We start from the raw sequence: 20,908 nt of genomic DNA, 5'->3' as shown, positions 1-20,908 counted from the left end.
TTAGCTGTCGCATCTCACTGTTGACTCATGTTCAACTTGTGGTCTACTTGGACTCCTAGATCCCTTTCACACGTACTTTCATTCAGCCAGGTGTCCCTCATCCTATATCTGTGCATTTCATTTTTCCGCCCTAAGTGCAGTACTTTACATTTTTCCGTGTTGAAATTCATTTTGTTAGCTTTGACCCAGATTTCTAGTCTATTCAGGTCATTTTGAATTTTGATTCTGTCCTCTGGAGTATTAGCTATTCCTCCTAATTTGGTGTCATCTGCAAAATTATTATTATTATTATTATTATTATTATTATTATTATTATTAACATTTATTTATGAAGTGCTGTAAATTTACACAGCGCTGTTGATAAGTATGCTACCAATTCTGTCATCCAAGTCATTGATAAAGATGTTGAATAACACTGGGCCCAGGACAGAGCCCTCTGGGACCCCACTGGTCACTTCTCTCCAGGATGAAAAGGAGCTTTGGCTTCGACCAGTCAACCAAATACAAATCCATGTAACAGTTACCTTGTCTAAGCCACATTTTACAAGCTTGTTTGCAAGAATGTCATGGGAAACTTTGTCAAAGGCCTTACTGTAATCAAGATATACTATATCCACAGCATTCCCTTCATTTATCCAGCTGGTAATTTTATCAAAGAAAGAGATTAGATTTGTCTGGCATGACTTGTTTCTCTGAAACCCGTGTTGACTTTTTGTGATTATGGAATTGCTTTCTAGATGTTCACAGACTCTTTGTTTAATGATCTGCTCTAGAATCTTTCCTGGTACTGATGTCAGAAACTGGATGATAATTGTTGGGATCCTTTTTTTCCCTTTTTTGAAGGTGGGGACAACGTTTGCCCTCCTCCAGTGTACTGGGACTTCTCCTGTTCTCCAGGAGTTCTCAAAGATTCTTGCCAATGGCTCTGCTATTACATTTGCCAGTTCTTTTAATACTCTTGGATGTAGTTGATTTGGTCCTGGAGACTTATATTCATTTAGATTAACAAGGTATTCCTCTACTATCTCTTTGCTTATTCTGTGCTGAAATTCCCCTATTCTGTCCTCTGCTCCATTATCCTTAGGTTGAGCACCCTTTGCCTTTTCTGAGAAGTCTGAGGCAAAGAAGGTGTTGAGTAATTCTGCCTTTTCTCTGTCCCCTGTTAGCATTTTGCCATCTTCTCCATGCAATGGCCCTACCATTTCCTTTTTCTTCCTTTTGCTGTGGACATATCCAAAAAAGCCCTTTTTATTGTACTTAACTTCTCTAGCAAGCCTGAGTTCATTCTGCACTTTAGCTTTTCTGACTTTACCCTTACACAGGCTAGCTATTTGTTTGAATTCCCCTTTGGTGATTTCCCCATTTTTCCATTTCTTATACATGTTCCATTTAAAAATTAGCTCAGTTGAAAGTTCCTTAGTCAGCCATCCCGGTTTCTTGAGACACTTCCCATTTTTCTTCTTCACTGGAACTGTTTGAAATTGTGCCTTCAATATCTCCCTTTTGAGAAACTCCCATCCGTCCTGAACTCCCTTCTCTTTTAATATTTCTGACCATGGGATCACCCTCAATACTTCTCTAAGTTTACTGAAATCCGCTCTCCTAAAGTCTAGTATATGCCTGGCTTCTCCTTTCCACTGTATAACAAACTCCAGGAGAACATGGTCACTTCCACCTAATGACCCCACCACTTGCACCCTATTAACCAAGTCATCCTTGTTGGTTAGGATCAGATCTAAAATAGCTGACCCCCTTGTTGCCTCTTCCATCTTTTGGACAATTGTCTTTGAGGCAAGTGAGGGATTTGCTAGACCTTGAGGATTTGGCTGAGTTTGAATTCCAGCAAATATCAGGATAGTTGAAGTCACCCATCACTACTACATCTCTCCTTTCTGAGCGTGTAGTCATCTGTTCTAGAAAGGCATCGTCCAATTCCTCTGTCTGACTTGGGGGTCTGTAGTAGACTCCCACCATAACATCCTTGTTGTTTCTCTCAGGGACGTAGCCAGGATTTTGGGAAGGGGGGGGGGGCAGACTAAGTGCCACCACTTTGAGAGGCTAAGAGCCCCCCCAAGACACAAAAAGAGGGTCAAGCGTTTACTTCAGGATGGCACTACTTTAACTTCCATTATGGCTCCGTGCTATGAAATCTTGGGATTTGTAGTTTTGAGGAGCTGTTTGGCCATCTCTGTCAGGTGCCACAACAAACTACAAATCCCAGCATTCCACAACATGGAGCCAAGAGCAGTTAAAGTGCCATCAAACTGGATTATTTTTTTAGTGCAGATGCAAACTGAGTCCTTCCTCTGAAGGTGTTTACATCAGATAAATTCAGGTCAATAAAGCAAAGTGCAGCTGCTCAAGCAATGAGCGGCAGCCACTCTGTTCATGCTCTGAGACACTCTGTTCATGCTTTGAGGCACTGCATTCCAACTTCTGAGCTGAGCTAAGAACCCAGGCTGCATCCACACAACATTTCATTCCCACTTCCAAGAGGGATTTTTAATTCTAAGACATACACACACACACACACACGATTTTTAATTCCAAGACGTTATACCTTCCTTTCTTTTTCTGAAAAACAAACCCCTTTAAGAGAATCCTATTTTGGGAGAAAGGCAGGATATAAAATCAATCAATACAAAATTATAGTGCAATAGTCCATCAGTGCATGGTTTGCACTATAAGATTTATAATGTTAAAACTGTATAATTTTAAAAACAATTAAAATCACAGTAGGCTCAGAGTGCTACAGAATCATGGAATCATAGAGTTAGAAGAGACCCCTAGAAGGGCCATCCAGTCCAACCCCATTCTGCCATGCAGGAACTGCCAGTCAAAGCATCCCCAACAAATTATGTAATGGGGGTGTCCATCTACATTGTAGAAAGACATACTATAGATTAATGCTATGGAAGATCACCACCTTGAGTCCGTATATTGGGAGAAAGGCGGGATATAAGAAAATAATGATAACAACAACAACAACATCTTGGTATTGTAGTTTTGTGAGACATTTAGCATTCTTTGTCGAAGAGCTCTGGTGCCACAACATATTACAAATCCCAGGATTTACCATAGCATTAAACTGGATTTTTTCTGCAGTGTGCAGCCTTATTAGACTGCAGTTCCCAGCAGTCTGTGGTGCTGCTGGATGATGGGGCCTGCAGTCTAGCATTGCCTGAAGCAGGGCCATAGGACTCCACAGCCCCGATTCCTCATCTTAGATTGATTCCATATATTAATTAATTAATCAATCATAAAATCATAGAGTCAGAAAAGACCCCAAGAAGGGCCATCCAGTCCAACCCCATTCTGCCATGCAGGAACTAGTCTGCTAGCTCCGCCCACTGGTGACTCACAGATGTGATTCACAGAAGCTCCACCCCCTCAGCAACAAGCACACTCTCCTAAGGGTTTTTTAAAAAAATCAAACACCACTCAAAATGGTCGCCCAGCTCCTTCTCTCCTTCTCTCTGGCTTCTTCTCCTCTTTGAGGAGAATGTATTATCCTGTGTGTTCAGAATGTACTAAGTAGCCAGATACATCTAAAATATCTGCAGGTCTCTGTGGATAATTACTGGGGGGTTTACTGCAACTTCATTGCTGAGTACCTAAAGTTGGACCCAGAATCTGCCTTCTGTGGACAAAAGGTGCCTCTGCTCATTTTCAGGAATCACTCTTCCCCTGTTCTACAACAGCTCATCCCATTCAACAGAGTACCCACATCCCTTGTATACCATCTTCAGTGGGCAGAAGAAATGGGCTTCTGCCAACACAGATGTACCTGAATCTGGATCCAACCACTTCAGGAAAATAAGTGGTGAATGAAATAAAAACTATTGTCAGTAAACTGTTACAGTAAATTTACACAGGAAAGTAGGAAGCCAGTTAGCACTTTAATCATTCAGGCTGCATCACTGTCTATACAGCCATATTAGAAGTGTATTCAAAACTGTGTTGTAAAAGTAGGGCTGAAAAGTACTGAAGTCTTGTTCTTTTATAGTCCTTTAAGTTCATAGGCCTATGTGGTAAACTCCAAAAGATGACAGTTCATGGTAACAGAAATATTCCAAAACATTGATCTGTCCTAGGCACCAGGACAGAGGTTTGCTTATGGTCATAAATATCTATCCAGTATGTTTGATCCAGTGGATGAGCATAGCGCAAAGAAGGAATCCACAGAGCAGTCAAAGAAGCTGTGGCTCTCACCAGACGGATTTGTATACCCTGGATTTAAAAGCAGCATTGAATCCAATTTGCATCCTCTTATGCCAGATGAGGCACGGGTGATGGAGCTTAGCGAGGTATCAGAACTTCATTTTTTATTATTCTTCTCACATCTACTCCTAGTGGTCCACTCCATGATAAAGGTATTTGAGAGTGTGTGAGAGAGACTTCATGGTATCTCTGTGTATGCATATACAGATCTTAAGTTTTTCATTGGAGGTCAGGTTAGTTGTTGCTACGTGCGAGTGGCTCTGTTTAAGAAACACCTTTCCCAGATGGCATGTTTTAAGTTTCCTCTAATGCTTTTCAAGAGCCAGCTATATACCTTTTCTTCTGTTATAGCCTTTAAAAGCCATTTTACCTCTTACATTTATACTAGTTTGTTTCTGATCTTAATTTGGAGTCTGACTTAATTACTGTTGTTGCTTTTAACTTTATTATTTTGTAAACTGACCAAAGAACTATTTGTAATTAGGCAGACTATAACTATTGAAAATAAAGCAATGGTCCCACCATTCTCCTGCCTTAAATGACAATTAAGTAGGATTTTAAATTTGGAAAGAAAGAAAAAAGACTATGACCCACTATAGTTGTTGACTTGAGAACAGAAGATGAGAATACATGGTTGAATTGACTAGTCAGTGGGAACCAATTTTATTAGGTGGAGCTGAGGTTGGACAGCATATCTGAAAATGTTTTTCAATTTATCTCTTTCAAACTCCTTGACATTTGGTATTCTGGACAAAAGAAAAAAGAGCCATCATCTCATATTTTGATGCTGAAAAGGTTTATGAAAGTGAAATAAGCATAGGAACTTAATGGAACTATCATGTCAGTTTAATCAGCATACTGCCTATCAATGTAACTGTGTTCACACTCCAGAGTGTGTAGCAGCCAGTGTCGCTGCCATTGCCTCCAGTATTTTTTATGAGTTTATTAAAAGAAAACCACACTATGCGCATCACAGTAAACCCCCCAAAGCACAGGCATTTTAACAAAACGTTTGCTTTGACCTGCTGTTTCTCATCGTATAAACTACTTTGAAAAGTACCTTCAAATTTCAAAATATATTTGCTATATGGCAGTGACAAGTTACTGTTTGAGTAACTGAAGTTTAGACTGGTATCTTGGAACTAGTACACTTGGATAAAGAGATTTGTTCTAAGGTATTATTTCAGCTCACAAAGGCCAGAATCAAAGCAAGTAATTTGTTCTTTTCTTATTTAATATAATAAAATTGCTGAGTGGAAATAGCCTTTATTTCACTAAATGGTACATTTCCTACATTTATCATATTGCTGTGCAAATTTTCGGAACATGTTTTATGATGGCTAAAAAAGTAATTTATTTAGAAATGGCAGGAGAACTTTTTCAATGCTGGCCAATTAAAGCCAGTTCTGGATCGAGACAGATGGTGTTGGGACCAACGGAATGATGATTTTGAGCTTTACAAAAAACCACCATGTGCTGTTGTGATCCTTGACACTCGCAGAGAAGGTATGTACTATATTTCACACTCCTATTAAAGGTGGCTTTAAATACTGAAGAAGTAGTGATTTCATACAGCTGCAAATGAAATATATGGAAAATATTTATTGGTTCCATCATAGGCACTACCTGGCTCACATTACTTGAGCTTGATGAATTCTTCCAAATAACAAGCTCCTCATCCAGTTACAACATGGGCTTCTATTCAGTGTACAGGAAACACACATGCTCTCAAGTTACGTTGTCACATTTTACATCAGTAAACTTCACACCAGAATATGACCCCTCAACCATTTAGTGACTGGTGGAGGGCATGGGGTGTCCACTCCAGGCAGGCAACATCCAGTTGCAATTCTGCAGCTGGGAGAAGACAGTTCCAGGAGGGTAGTACCTTTCTGTCAGTAGTTGAACTGGAGCTGGACACTGCCCAGATATCCCCTGGCCACTAAGGCTATGGTGCTGTGGTGTTGTCTTCTGCAGGGAATAGAAGGGGTAGTATAGCAGATGCTCTGCGCATGATTGATGATTGGTGTTTTATGTTTTTAGCTGTGGTTTTAATTGTAATTAATGTTGTAATATTACAAGTGTTTTTAACTCTGTTGTAATCCTGCCTCAATCCATTGGGAGAGGCGGGAAGATACAAATAAAAACTATTATTATTACTGTATTATTCTACATGGTTGAGTGTAATGCACTGGAGTATCCAGGACACTGATTCCAATATATAATTTTCTTCATACTTATACTGGATGATTCCAAACAAATAATGATGATATAACAAATAATATTTTTCCACTGAGGAAGACAATTGTTGAAACGTGTTTGGTTTTATCTGGATTTGTACATTTGTATGTCACCTGGGACTTCCAATTTTCAGCATTTTATGCCTATTGGCAAAACTGATATCTTACATTATTATTTTGCCATTACATTGGTTAATAAAGCCTTTTTATAATTTTTTCTACTATCACTTTACCCTAAACTTTTCTGTTTTACAAATTTGACCTTTTGGTTTAGGGAAACACCTTTGTGTGTTTATCAGTCCCCAGAGGTCCCACCAGATGATGCAATTGGTCTACATCTAGTTATAGAAACATAGCCAAATACTTCTACAACCCCCTTTGCAGCAACTGGCTCCAGAGGAAACTGAAATGCAGTGGGGAATCTGTGTGTGTGCATGCTTTGGATATTGCACAAGGAGGAAGACCATACCAACCTCTGCAATGAATGTAAAAAAAATACATTGCTGTGAGCCTTCAAGTTGTTTCCAACTTAACTGCATCACTGGATCACCATATCAAAGGGTCTTCTTGGCATGTTTTCAGAGGAAGGTTGTCCCAGCTTTCCTCTAAGGCTGGGAGTGTAACTATCCCAAGGCCACCCAGTGGTTTTCCAAGGCTGAATGGGGATTTGAGCCCCCGTTTCCAGAAGTCTTAGTCCAACACTCAAGCCATTATACCATGGTGGCTGTCTTCTTTAATCTCATATTTTATTGGATGTATCCCTAAACACTGCTGTAAAGGTAAAATTATGTAGACTGGCCTGAACAGTTTTGTCTACTCTTCTGGATCTCATAGTAGTAGGTGTGTTTCGTTTGGGATAATAATGTTATAGAATTAGCCAACAGAAAAAAAACAGTGCCACAGCACTTCTAATAAATGAAGAGAACTCTTTCTTTCTGTTGGTTGTGAAAACTACTGGTTTTTGTCCTGAGTCCATGTGTGCTGGTGTCCATCTTTCTTTTACTGAAATTGGAACAATTGCCCCTTTCACTGTGGTTTCTGTGCCTCACACAAATAGGGCTTGTTCCTGTGCAGAACATTGGAATGTTCTAGTGTGATGATTGGTTTCAGAAATAAGATTTTAGGCCATGTCATGTAGCCCCCTGAGGGTCTCATAGGCAATGGTGAGAGATGACAGTAGTTATAGCAGCAGCATCTCAAGGGCCACAGAGTTACCATTTCTCTTTTGGTCTTTCTAAAATATAGGGGACCAAAATATGAAGAGCACTACCAGGATGAGGTGTTGCATACTCACTATTAATGTATTACAGCAGTCTTGCCCCATTCGTCTTCGTGTACTAGGTCTAATAGTCTGATCTCAACCTGTGGTATCAGCAAAACAGATTGAAAATTACATATGTTCAAAGACATTTGGGGAAGTACTTGGGCATAAGATTTTATTAATAGCTTTTTAAAAATACTGGAAATAATCTGGTAGCGGCTTCCTAATCCTTTTCTTTTCTTGCATGGCCAATGGACATGTTTGAACAAAAGAACCCAAGAAAGAAATATGCTGCAACACTGCAATGAAAGTCCACAGATGTTGTCCAGCAACAGAGCTCATTTCAAGTGGACCGAAAGCTAGTTGCCAGCTAGCACGCAGCCAAGGACTCCTAAAGGACAAGCCAATCAAATTGTCCCTAAAGATGCAGGTAAAGTTTATCTTTTAAAAATTACAAGTATAACAATCCTCAATTGGACTGTTCTCGGCATATGACAAGAATTTATTTAAAGGTGAGTTGGTATGGTTTCCTTAATGCTTTGATTCAATCAGTGGAAGCATTCCCTACAAAATTCTAGCTTCATGACATTCCGTGTCCATTTCACTCCTGGTATTAACCTGCAGCCACAATCTTGTAATAAAAACATGTTCAAAAAACTGTTTTAGGGTGAAATGAATGTCTAGTTCCAAGTTGTTGCAAAAACACCAGTGAAGTCAAAAAGCTGTGTTGTGACACCTACTGCTTCTGTTCTGTTAGCCTACTCCAGCTGCAAAAATATTAGACACTGTGGTAATGGCCAGCTCCGGTAAAGCATTTGTTCCTGGCAATGACCCTCATCTCAGTTTGAAGTCAAGTATCAACATAATTCCATGCTATGACCGGAAACACAATGTATTTAAATCTCTGAAAGGAGCAGACTTCAGGTGAGTTACTCAACAAACTGCTATGACAAACTGTAAAAGTTTATTGATGTATGTAAAGTGTTACAAATGCTTCTTTCTGACTTAAATACCGGCAATAATTAATCATTAAAACATAATTGCAGGAAAATTCCATACTCCAACGCTGCCCTGATGCAGCGCCAAAAGAAGTGCCAGAACATGCTGTGGCGGTGGCAAAGGCACCCCTTCTGTGATGCAAAAAGGACCCACTTTTTGTGGCTCCTTTTTGTTCCATGGAAATGCCAGATCAGGGTTGTGGCATGCAGTTGCCATGGCCCCAATACAGCACTGAAAGGGGTGGCAGCAGGCTGCTCCAAAGTCCCTGAGTCAAAGCATCATGCCACCCCTTTCAGAAGGGTAAAAATCCAAGACTTTTACCATATAGACAATCTGTAATTCCAAAACCTCTGTAAAATTAAATATACATCTTTGCTTCAGATAACTTTGAGATTTTGAAAGTGAGCTCTGCATTTCTTTCTGCAGAAAGCTAATCTTTCCTCCTGCCCTGTACAGTACACAGCACATATGTTTTGTACTATGAAAATTTAAATAAGAACTTAATTAATGAACATGTATATTTAAAGTGTTTGCAGTTTAAGAATCTATTCTGTTTTTCAGAACAATCTGTCATAAACATTCATTTCGGTATAAGAGGCAGTCCCCACTACAATCAGTTTTAAAGGATAATGAAATCTTAACACAAGATGTGCAAGGTAAACTGTGGGATGAATTAGTGTTGGTTGTGCTGTAGTCAGTAGAAGATGGTGTAAAAATCTTTCTCTTTCTCCTCTCTAAGCCTTGATGGGTTTCAACCTTCTAGCTTCTGGGACAACAATAAAAACAAAAACCAAGCTCTCCCCTTGAGACCGTTATTACCCTTCCCCTTACTAGCCTTTCCTCCAGGTTGAGCATACTCAGTTTTCAATTATTCTCTCCTAAGTTCTTGTACCTGTCATTCTCTGCTATACACAACAGGCCAGGGGCTGGATTTATGTGGCCCTCTGAAGGTTGTTGAGACTACAATCCCCTGAATTTCTCACCACTTGCTATGCTGACTAGGGCTGATGGGGATTGCTGTCCTCCAACTTCCGGAGGGCCATCTGATACCTACCACTGCAGTAGGCACTGTATGGATTGTCAGGGTATTTGTCTCATCTATTCAGGCACACAGAATTTAATATAGTTTATTTTATTAAAATTGCACCTCATCTTAATGAAGACTGTTGTCTCTCATTCAGTTTGTCTCAGTCACAATTAAAATTAAGGATTTAATTTGCATACATTCACTTGCACTGTAGGAAACCTGGTTTCAGTATATTTAAGAAGCACTTGAATCACCATTTCTCAAACTTCAGAATGTTCTATCGAGTGGATGGGAACAAATATAGGATCTTTTTTCCAGCACTTGCTTTGCCACTTTTTTAATACTGTCATCCATGTTTTCAGGAGCAACTAGAAATAATGGAAACAGAAGTAACAATTCTTTTAGAGCCACAAATAAATGAAAGAAACAAAATTTTTGAAATCCAAGACTGTAAACACAAGCTGTTGAGCTGGTAACAGCAGATGTCACATTAGTACTAATTATGAGAAAGAGCATATAATGGGGGAGTATCAAAGGCCTGCTTTGGCATTGAGACTGTTAGTACAGACTTAAAGACATCTCCTGTGAACAGAAATGGTGTCAGTAGTACTGACTTCAGTTTTCTACATCTTTTATATTTTAGCAATATGTTCAGTATTTATTTTGCACTGCAATAGGAATTATAAAATGGTAGTATTTGGCTCAATTGCTTTACTTACATTTTTCCAGTTCTGCCATTGCATAATTATTCTGGAAACCAGCTTCAGTACAAAAAATATTTGTAAGCAGTACCTAGAAAGTAAGTTGAACCATTAGCAATTTCAAGTATTTTTTCTTTAAATATTCTTTAGAATTTAACCCATGTATATCCATTTGACATATACCATATGATTTGCTGAGAAAACAGAAAATAACCATCTCTCCCCTCACCCTTCACAGTGACCACCACCCACAGCGAAAAGATTCAGTGACTGAAGTTTGTAAACATTAACAGAAGGATCTTTCCAATGTCATCCCAAAATAATTGAAACAGAATCGGATTTTTCAAAGAGCCTCCTCAGTTTATACTTTTAGCTATTGGCTCAGTACTGTGCTTTAGAATATGAATTTGTTTAGGTTTAACTATATATGTATATTTGGTGTTGTATAATATGTTTTGATATATAAGGTTTAATATTTACGCGTATCTAGATGCTGCTAGAAGAAATGCCTCAGTGATTCAGGCCAGAAGCCAGCCTAGGCTGTTTTAATATCTCCCATTAGCAACTGCACACTGTGGCTCATAAACAGATTGGAGGCTGAGTAGCAGCCATCTTTTGTTTAGTCCCCCACCATTTGATGCTCAGACAAACAAGCTTTCAATACAGAGATCAACACAGAGGTCATTGACAGACTAATCTGGAATGCATCTCACTTCAGCTGGCATCCTGTTACACAGTTTTAACTTCAGTTTTCATCAACATAAATCACTTTTTCAGTTGTTGTGGTGCGACAACCAACCAACCCCCACCCCACCCCACCTTTAGGTGCTGCAGTGCTCACCTAACACAGATGTTTTGCTGGCTAGTGGAGGGGGTAGCGGGCAAAGTGTCCAGCTGACTTCCTATAGCTGGATGCTCAGTACTGACATCATCCTTCAGGACTTTTGGAAGATCACCAAGAGGCCCCACAGGGTGCCTGGTGCTGGTCCAGATATGTTCCTATACCTGGATGTTTCTTTGCACTCTCCCCCTCCATTGACCAGTAAATGGCAGTGTTTGGGGAGGATGTTCTGGCAGTAAAGGAGGGGAGGCATGTCATAGTCTCCACAGAAGAACTTTATCTCCTGATGTAGGATCTCATTTTTTTCACCACCCTCATAACTGGCATTATTATGGAAAATGTTCTTCTTATCAACAACAAAAAAAGGAAAGATTTGGATTTTTATAAAAAACTTTTTTCAACCACACACTTCTAAACCTGTATATTTTCCCCTCTCCACTGACAATGTAGTCAAAAACGCATCAAGAAACTCTCAAAAGCAATTAGGATTTCCCCCCACCTGTCTACTTAATACAGTTTTCATTCATGGTCACCACCACATTTTTGTAACAATTACATAAAATCTATGTAAACTTACCTCATGATCATGGTTACGCAAACCAATGCTGATAGATCGACTAGCTCTGGATATGACTGCTGTCATTGCATACAGATTAATGAGGATGTCTGCCACTCTTTTAAGAACCATCTGCTCATCTACAATAGTCTGATAAAAACCAAATGTTTTAGTAGCTTAACAACAGGGATGTGATTCTTCATTAAAGCCAGTCCTAGAGCAGTGGTTCCCAACCTTTGGTCCTCCATTTGTTTTGGACTTCAGTTCCCAGAAGCCTCAGTCAACTTGGCAAACAGTCAGGAATTATGGGGGCTTAAGTACACATCCTGTAGAGGACCGAAGGTTGGGAACCACTGTCCTAGAAGATGAGACCACTGTCATGCACCCAGTTATCAGAGCACAGATGGACAATCCCTGGCTGCTGCCATCTTCTGCAGAGCCATGGTGAGGGTGGGTGGGAGCAGCAAAATGATGGGTCTGGGAGAGATTTACCAAATTTGCCTCAATTCTGGATGTTGAGTCGGGGGTGGCTTTACAGGGTTCTCATCAGGGTTTCCCAGTCCTCAAGACAACTCTTTTTCACTCCCCTCTGAGTCCTCATGAATTTTCTCCATCACCATTCTGAACAGCCCAGTGAATTGTACAGTGTGCTTCAGAAAAATGTTAAAGACAGCAGCCTTTAGTTGCTAGCACTGCACATGTAAATGAATAATTTGTTATGTTCTTGAATTTAGGCTGTATTAGACTTGTTCAGACTGGAAAAAAATAAATTCAATTGATTCACTTGCTCATTTATTCATTAAGGTGTTTTTGTAACTCAATGAGAAGCTGAAAAGAAGTGCAGTTGTTTTCTATGCTCTTTAGTCTGCTCTATGAAGACATTTATTGGGCTTTTAGAAGAGAGTTTGGTTTGAAACATTCACTTTGGCAGGGCTTTTTTGTGTAGCAGGGTGAAGGATGGGATCTAGGTCTCCTTTCACTAAGAAAGCCCTGCTTACCTTGCCAAACCTTCTCAGCAAGCCTTCAACAGTAACGCCAAAATAATAAACATTTTGCTCAAGTTTCTTGGCACTTTCCTGCAACATAAAAAAAAAAACTAGTGCTCTGCATGTTTACCTTCTCACTTCTATACACACAAACAAATACATTATAGATAAACACCATCTTTTAAAATTCCAAGCACCTGGAGAGCCAGCTGGTTCTCCTCAAGGAACAGGATTTCAGCCTGAGGCTTTCAGTTGTTCAGGCCCAAGGATGGCAAGTGACTTGCTTCTTTAGCAGATCACTTTGGGCAAGATGCTGCTCCCTGTCTGCAGAACATAAAGCTTTGCCAGTGTACCTCTGCCAGGAATCCCACAGGCACAACCTCAGCTTGAGGCCTGAGCCTCTAGTGAGTGGTCCCCAAACTGTGCCCTTTAAGAGATTTTGGACTTCAGCTCCCAGAAGTCTCAGCCATGTTGGCCAATATTCTGGGATTCTGTGAGCTGAAGTCCAAAATCTCTTAAAGGGCACAGTTTAGGAACTACTTCTTTAATACTAATATGAAGCCTGATAGTTAGAGCTGTGTGATCAGGGTTATCTAAAACATTAATATTCTGCCTTTCCTCAAAAGATTAATGGGGACCATTAATGGGAACTATGGGTGAACTATATTAAGGGAGAGGGGATAAGTTCAAGATGGATAGCTCTAGTGGAATAAAGTGGGAAATTGGAGTATTTATAAAGATATTTAAGCAATGGGGAGAAAAGGTAACCGATTACATTAAAAGGGAGGAATTTTAATTATCACTACTGTATTTAAAGATTTAACAGCTAATTTTATAGAAACACGGTAAGACTCATAAAAACTGCATCTCTAGTAAGTTCAGCATAAGATAAGATAAGGTAAAATATAGCACCCTTTAGAAGCTTATTAAGTTAAGATAAGAGAATGTTGTAAGTAATTAGCTAACTCATCCAGCAGAGCAAATTATGATAGGAAGTTGTTTTATTTTGTACTTGTATGTATACTTGTATGTATGTTATGTGATATATAATGGTGGTTGTTTCATTTAATTTGAAATAAAAAATTAAAAAAAAAAAGATTAATGGGGACAACCCAAGTAAGACAATACACTAACTCTAAACACAGTGGGGTTGGATCCAGACTGACTCCTCCTGTTTAAGAGAAGCTAGAAGAATCCAGCAGAAAACTTCCACTGGAGTAAGAGTGGAAAGTGATCAGCCCCACACACTCCCTGAGCGCCTCATATAACTTCTCATGTTACTCCACAGAATCCCCTAACCCTCAAGAGCAACTTTTCGAGATGTACAGGGAGTCAAAGAGGAAGGAGGAACTAAAAAAAAATGACTCTCTGTCTGCTCCTTTCGTGATGACCCTCCAGTAAACACTAAGCTACATCCAACCTACCTGGGTGGAAAACATACCAGCAGTCAGCAAGAAAATAACTACTACAGCCTCTATTGTTTCCTAAAACGTAGAGTTTAAAGGGCCATACAACAGAGGCAGAGTACATGTTCAATCTCTGGCATCTTCAGTTGAGACTGTGTTGTGTCTGAAATTCTGGCAAGCCACTGGTGGACTGTGTACATTATACTGAGCATGATGATGGTTTGCTATGAGGCAGCTTCCTTGGCTCCTACATGGAGGGTATGAGCCAGCAACAAGAAGCCCCTAAAATGTCATTTTTATTCAAGAAATCACTCAGGCATACTGACAATGGTTGCATGGAGTACTTACTTCGAGACTGGGATGCACCACTCCATCTTTTCCAACTAATCCTAGATCTACTTTTCTACCTATGCTGTCACGGAACTTGTTCACAAATATGTTCAATGCCACATTCACATTCCCCTTCTTAATTTCCCTGTAGAATTAAAAAAGACAGAGATGCTGCTTTAGCATTAGGCTGTTTCTACAAGATTATCTCATGCTGTAGCATTCACCAAAATTCTTGAATAATTTCCCTCTTCCCTTAGATTAGATGCTGTCATTCTATCTTCGTCTTTTCTGTTTACTCGAGATATTCACTAAAGTGCTTTTCACACTTTAAAAGAAGATGATTGCCTGCTCCCCAATCCACTGCACTAAAGGATTAAAGTACCCAATGATGATGGGTTGTAATATATAAAAGGGTGCCATGGTCTGAACTACATCCTGACACATGACACCCACCAATTGGCATTAACCATCCAGACAGCACTGAATCCCTAAAATCTCTGGAATCATTGTGGCATGTAAACCATAAAATTCAGATTTCAATGAAGCATAAAGAACAGCAGTGATTTAACTGTCCACAATATATAGGCTTCCCTTTAGTAATGGAGTATGTACAAGACACTAAAAGAAAAGTAAATTCAATTTCAATTTAAAATGAATTCAACTTAGGGTTTACATAGCACTTTAAATTTGTAAAAATGAAAGGTTTATTTCCAGTTTAGGCTGGTTAAACACCATTAAGAACATTTAGTCTAGATGCAATCCTTTGTTTCTATGTTATTCCCACCTACCAACTTTCAATCTATTCAGTGTTTAGTCATCTAAGATGGTTATTTCCAAGAAACACATACTTTATTTTTTCAGTTAAGATTTTGCCTGCATACTGCATGCCTGTCAAAGCAATATACATTCGCAGAATTTCATTTGTTCCCTGAAACAGAGAAAAGTTTAGTTTAGGCAAGTAAGACAGAGAAACTATATTTACAGACTGAAGTCGAAGGCTTTACATTTACAGAGCTTAGGTGGGGAAGCTTTTGCTCTCTAGTTTTTGCTGACAATTCTTATCATTCCTGGCTACTGACCAAGCTAACTGGGACTTATGGGACTTGAAGTACATCATCTGTATGGTCCCATTTTCAAGTGTTATTTGCATTAATAGTTTAAGAAAGAAACCGATTTAGATAACTGAAAAAAATTGTTATTGCCTTACTGTCATAAAACTGGGACTGGTTCTATAAGTAATGAAGCATTTGCTTTTAAAGATAGTAGAACTCTATTCCCTATACAATCAAGATTCCGCTTTGATCATCGCGGAAAAGCGGTTTATAAATAAAACTTATTATTATCAATTAGAACACATCAATATCACAGGATTGATGTATGTTACAGCATTCTCTTAATTTAATTAAAAATATTTCCTGATGAAGTCCTGCTGTCTCAGGTCTAAGCTTCACCCAATAATTCACCTAATAGTCTGGGGCTGGTTATAGTTATCTCACTTTGCCTGCATCTGTGCTGCAGAAAGAATGCTGTTTGACACTTGAACTGCCAAGTATCCATGCTATCGAATTCGGAGGTTTGTAGTTTTGTGAGATACTGTGAAAGGCATCTGGTGCCAAAACAAACTACAAATCCCTGGATTCCACAGCATTAAGCCATGGAAGTCAAAGTGGTGCCAAGCTGCATTATTTCTGCAGTGCAGATGGAGTCCTTGTGTTCCAGGAAGTTGCAATATGGTTGCAGGGACATATGAGCTTGTTCTGTGTATTCTTCAGGAGGTCTTACATCTGAGGAAGTAGACTCAAACCTACAAAAGCTTCTCACTTCTCTCTTTCAGTTAGTCTCAAAGGTGCTACAACATCTCTTTGCGTATTGATTTTCCAGAGTAACATGGCTATGTCTTTGACTTTAAAGTCTTGTTACTTTATTTACACAGATATAAATGACAGAGTATCATCATCATCATCATCCTTTATTTATATAGCGCTGTGTGGTTAGACATGTCTTCAGCATCTCAAAAGGTGATTAATTATTTAGCTTATTAATTACATAGTTTGCAAACCAACAATTCTGCATAGTTTTTGTAATCCTCCAGAAGAACTTTGTTATGGAAGGGATTAAAATATAAATAAAGCAGTTTTTGCAGTGTTTCAAAAACAATAGTTCCATCAGTACTATCCATAAAGAACTGAAATTCATATGTAGAAAAAGAAGCATACCAATATTACACATGCCTCTCTGAAGGCTAAAAGAAACAAAAATCTGACATCTGTAAATGTTCTGAAAGCAAAGCACTCACATTTTTGAAGCACTTGATTTGAAAGGGAAAAATGCTGATGGACTATGACTACACTACATTTTAAGCAGGTGCTGCTTGGCAATTAAAGCTTTCAGAATGAACAGATGGCTGAACAACAAGCTAATTAAAATTACTGCATACATTGACTGGGGATGCTAAATTAAACAGATGCATGTCACACACTTGGTTTTGATTATAAGTGCCCATTCTTTATAGCACACAGCTCTGCAGCAAGTGGAGCTTAATAGCACTCAGAACTAAGGAAAGGTGATAGGAAACAAAGACCCACTAAAGCTACTGATCAGAATCTTCAGGTCCATTTTACTGCTTCAATAGAGATCCCAGGTGAAACCAGACTTTCCAGATGACTTCCTCCTGGTCAGTCCAAATATAAGGAGCAGCGATGGAAGTGAATCTAGAATTTTCTATGTTTTGTTGGATTCCTCACTGCTTGCTCCTGACTTTGTTGTTTCCCAACAGAAGAGTGCATATGAAAAAGAAGCAGAGGAGATTTAGCTCTGATTTTCAGCTTTCCCAAACAAAGTGATGTCAGGCACGAGTCATCTTTAGATCATACTGGGATCTTCTAAAGTGATCCGATCCTTCTCAGGTGTTGTTCTTTCTCCATTATGTGCATATATGAACACTCCATGTGGGCTAATTTCTCAATAGATCAGGGTTCTCCACAAGGGAGAATCAGCACTCAGCACACTTTTCCTTTACTAACAAATCCCCAGCTCAGGGCAACTGAACGTGACCTCTCATCATTGTGTGGACTGAATCAAGGCCAAATAGGGCTATTTCACTTGGCCATGAGATTTCATCGTTGGCTAACTCTTTGATTCAGGCTTTGCCTAAGATAAATTTATATTACACATTCTTTTATATCTATGTAGTCTTACTGAGTTCACAAAGCAAACATTTTAAAATGGAAACTTCCACTGTGAGCCTAATTTTATTTGTATTGACAAGTAAGGCAGAAGGTTTACAAAGTGACCAGTTCAGCCTAGATGGCTGGAGGGAAATGCACAGATGCCACTTCAGAATGCCAGGCACCCCATTCCTAAATAGCATGGCCTGGCTGTTACAAGGAAGCAAATACTAGTTGGTATCACGGCTGTTCCACTGGCATCCTATGCAAAGCTAGGAAGAGTGAACCCATCTTTCATGCTCTATTTGCCCTGACAGGACTCTTTTTATTGCTGTTTCTCCCTCTACATTGAGTAACACTGCATTTATCACCAAGTCCTAGTTGGAATATGTTAAATATATTTATTCCAGTATTATTGTTAATTGTCATCAAGTCAACTTTAACTTATGTTGACAGTATGAATGACGGACCTCCCAAGTCAACCCAACCACCCTGTTCAGGTCTACTCTAATACTGTCAGCCCTCTGTATCCATGGATTCTTAATCCACACATTAAACAATCTATGGCTTGAAAATAAAATATAAATTCCAAAAAGCAAACTATTGTTTTGCCATTTCATATAAGAGACACTATTTTACTACACTCCTGTATTTAATGGGTAAATTAAATCCCCATGGATTTTGGTATTCATGGGGGGAATCCTGGAACCAAACCCCAGTGGATACCAAGGACCCACTGTATTACACACATCCACATTTACGTTTCAAGAACAGTTTGGGTTAAAAAAACCCTTTAACTTCTGACTAACAACCTTATGACTGTAACATACAATTATATTTCTTTTTATTACCTCAAAAATCAGAAGTATTCTGCTATCCCGGAGATACCGTTCATATGGATAGTCTTTCATGTAGCCAAGGCCTCCAAGAATTTGTAAAGCTTCACTTACACAAGTCCAAGCACCTTCAGAACTAAACACCTGCCAATAACAGTTGAAATCATCCCCATTATTCTTACATACATTCTCAAATCTGTTAAACTAGGCAATAAAGAGTCAGGTCCTCTTATCTAAATGTTCTCAAATGTCTGGAAGGTCAAGAAATGGAAGCTAAGTTGGGGCTATGTAGAGGAAAGGGCAGAGGCCCACAAAGGCTCCTGCCAAAGCGAGAAGACTCCCTGCTGCCTCCAAGGAATGGGTAGAAGTAGCAATAGGGATTCTCTTCAGCAGGTGTCAGCCGCGGCCTGACCTATGCCATACATTGGACATACACAAGAAGCATTTTCTACCTCTTGAATAGCAGTGGTCTACTTGTTGCTTTCACTTCCTTTCCAATATCTTCAGAATCTATTAGGTATGTAAGCATTAATGATTATAGGACAGTCAATAAAATATATATAAAAATGTAATTCAATCAACTGGATCACCCATAAACTAAGAAGTGGAAAAGATGCATATGTAAAGCCCATTTCTTTCTAAGAGTTTCATAGTTTGAAGATGACAATAATATTTGTTTCCATTTTGAAGCAGTTGTACAAAGATGCATACGCTTCAAAGCAATGTTTCAGTAAAACATACTTTAACCATGGCAGCTTCAACTGAGCAGTCAGGGACCCCTGGTTTGTCCATCATTCCTGCAGTGAGGTAGGCCATGCTTTCCATCACATATGCTTTCCGAGCCATAAGGGCAAACTTTTCCTTTAAAAAAAAGCAACAAAGAGATGCCATTCATATGTGACTTTCTACAACTGTTGCATAATATTTAATTATAATTCATTCTCAGATGGAAGATACCCAGTATTTAGTAAATTATTCTGCCTCATTTTAAAGAATAACTAGTCATATATTTCTTATATAAATATTACCACATCTGTGGCCAGATCAGTGCTATGCATACAGTTCTAGACTGATGAAAGTGTTCACCCTGAATGTCTCGAAACAGATCACATTTATATAGTCTCTTGAGTTACCTGAATTAATCCAAATTCACTCAGCTTCTTATTAAACTGTTTCCTTGTACAAGCATACTCTGCTGTCATTTCTTTAAATAAAGAGAAAGAGAAGAATAACTATTAACTAGCTTGTAAGCGTTAGGTCTGATTTTGTAAATAAAATATTTTCTTATATATTTGACTCCAATGGGAACATAAACGACAAGGCCCGTTTACAATTACTTTAATGAACTGAAATGAAGTCTCATAATGAAAATGAATGTCTCCTACTACTTAAGTGCAAGGCAACAGTCTCTGCCTCTATTTGCAACATATTTGCATCATTACTGCCACATCAACTGTATCTATTTTGTGATCTTCCACCTGGTGTAGCTTTCTGTGCTGCTGAAGCTCTCTCACTACTAGGCTGCCAGGTCTCTTAAGTCAAACAACAACAATTACAAAACAAAAAACAAAAAACCTTCAGCCCTGAAGCGCTGGCAATTATGTCTTGTCTGCTTTACTGAGTCCAATTTAGAGGAACACAAGAACACCTAGTCAATTTTTGCCAAGTGATGCTAGTAATTAAAGAGTTCTCCTACAAAGCAAAAACATTCAACAGTGGGAGAAGGGTACATTCTATTCCAGCATGTTCACCAATGGCTAGTGAGGGATGAGCAAAGGCACACAGTGTGGCAAGCAAGATTCCTGGCTATATACTGGACTTTACAGGGGTGACACACAGTAGAATGTGAAGACAAATGCTTGTAACAGACAGAGCACCTCACACCAGAACAGGGGTGGACAAAGGGTAACTCACAGGTGGCATGCAACCCTCCTCCCAACACACACATTCACTGTGCCATCACCCCTCTAATTTCCTGTACTCAAATGCTGCTTCACACACTCTAGGGGCAAAACAGCAATTTCATTCTGCTTCTTCTCAGGTGTTTCAGGTATTCAGGGGCGTTTTCAAAATCAGGAGCACCACTGGGTGTGGCATGTGGCCCTAGGGGCCCTTCAATATTCCCAGGAGCTCCTCTCCATATCACCCCAACACTCTTTCCTCAATTTTATTTACACAAAAGGCTCTTCTGTACAAATGCCATTCACATATATGCAGTAATCTCTGTCTCATATCTGGCAGTGTTTTTGAACAGGAATACTACTGAATACAGTTCCTGAGTACTTGCACTCTATTAATGAACTATATTCAGCACAGTTTTTCACCACAAATCCAAAC

At 39.2% G+C, this 20,908-nt stretch overlaps 2 protein-coding genes across 6 annotated transcripts in view; one reads left to right on the top strand and one right to left on the bottom strand.

Annotated features, from left to right (window-relative positions):
- Positions 1-9,415, top strand: part of CFAP92 (cilia and flagella associated protein 92 (putative)) — a 60,150-nt gene extending 50,735 nt beyond the window's left edge. The window contains exons 14-18 of the mRNA XM_089523165.1: positions 4,095-4,307; positions 5,583-5,727; positions 7,995-8,152; positions 8,480-8,646; positions 9,283-9,415. Of these exons, the coding sequence (XP_089379291.1) occupies positions 4,095-4,307; positions 5,583-5,727; positions 7,995-8,152; positions 8,480-8,646; positions 9,283-9,415 (816 nt within the window). The remainder of the gene's footprint in view (positions 1-4,094; positions 4,308-5,582; positions 5,728-7,994; positions 8,153-8,479; positions 8,647-9,282) is intronic.
- The window catches only part of ACAD9 (acyl-CoA dehydrogenase family member 9), a 33,377-nt gene continuing 17,977 nt past the window's right edge, over positions 5,509-20,908 (bottom strand). For 2 of the 5 annotated variants that reach the window (XM_089523172.1, XM_089523192.1), the window contains exons 10-18: positions 19,705-19,775; positions 19,313-19,432; positions 18,587-18,715; positions 15,417-15,496; positions 14,587-14,713; positions 12,845-12,922; positions 11,868-11,996; positions 10,468-10,540; positions 8,670-10,116 (exon numbers count right to left, since the gene is read on the bottom strand). In XM_089523172.1, the coding sequence (XP_089379298.1) occupies positions 10,016-10,116; positions 10,468-10,540; positions 11,868-11,996; positions 12,845-12,922; positions 14,587-14,713; positions 15,417-15,496; positions 18,587-18,715; positions 19,313-19,432; positions 19,705-19,775 (908 nt within the window). In that variant the 3' untranslated portion in view covers positions 8,670-10,015. Of the gene's footprint in view, positions 7,824-8,669; positions 10,117-10,467; positions 10,541-11,867; positions 11,997-12,844; positions 12,923-14,586; positions 14,714-15,416; positions 15,497-18,586; positions 18,716-19,312; positions 19,433-19,704; positions 19,776-20,908 lie in introns of those variants that run through there. The other 3 variants (XR_016281065.1, XM_089523178.1, XM_089523186.1) reach the window with 3 other exon arrangements.

Source organism: Sceloporus occidentalis, unplaced genomic scaffold (genome assembly GCF_023333645.1).
Source record: "Sceloporus occidentalis isolate IW3139 unplaced genomic scaffold, rSceOcc1.0.p SCAF_1, whole genome shotgun sequence".
NCBI classification, from domain to species: Eukaryota; Metazoa; Chordata; class Lepidosauria; order Squamata; family Phrynosomatidae; genus Sceloporus; species Sceloporus occidentalis.
The sequence above is the reverse complement of the archived record's forward strand: the minus strand, read 5'-3'. Positions and strand labels throughout refer to the sequence as shown.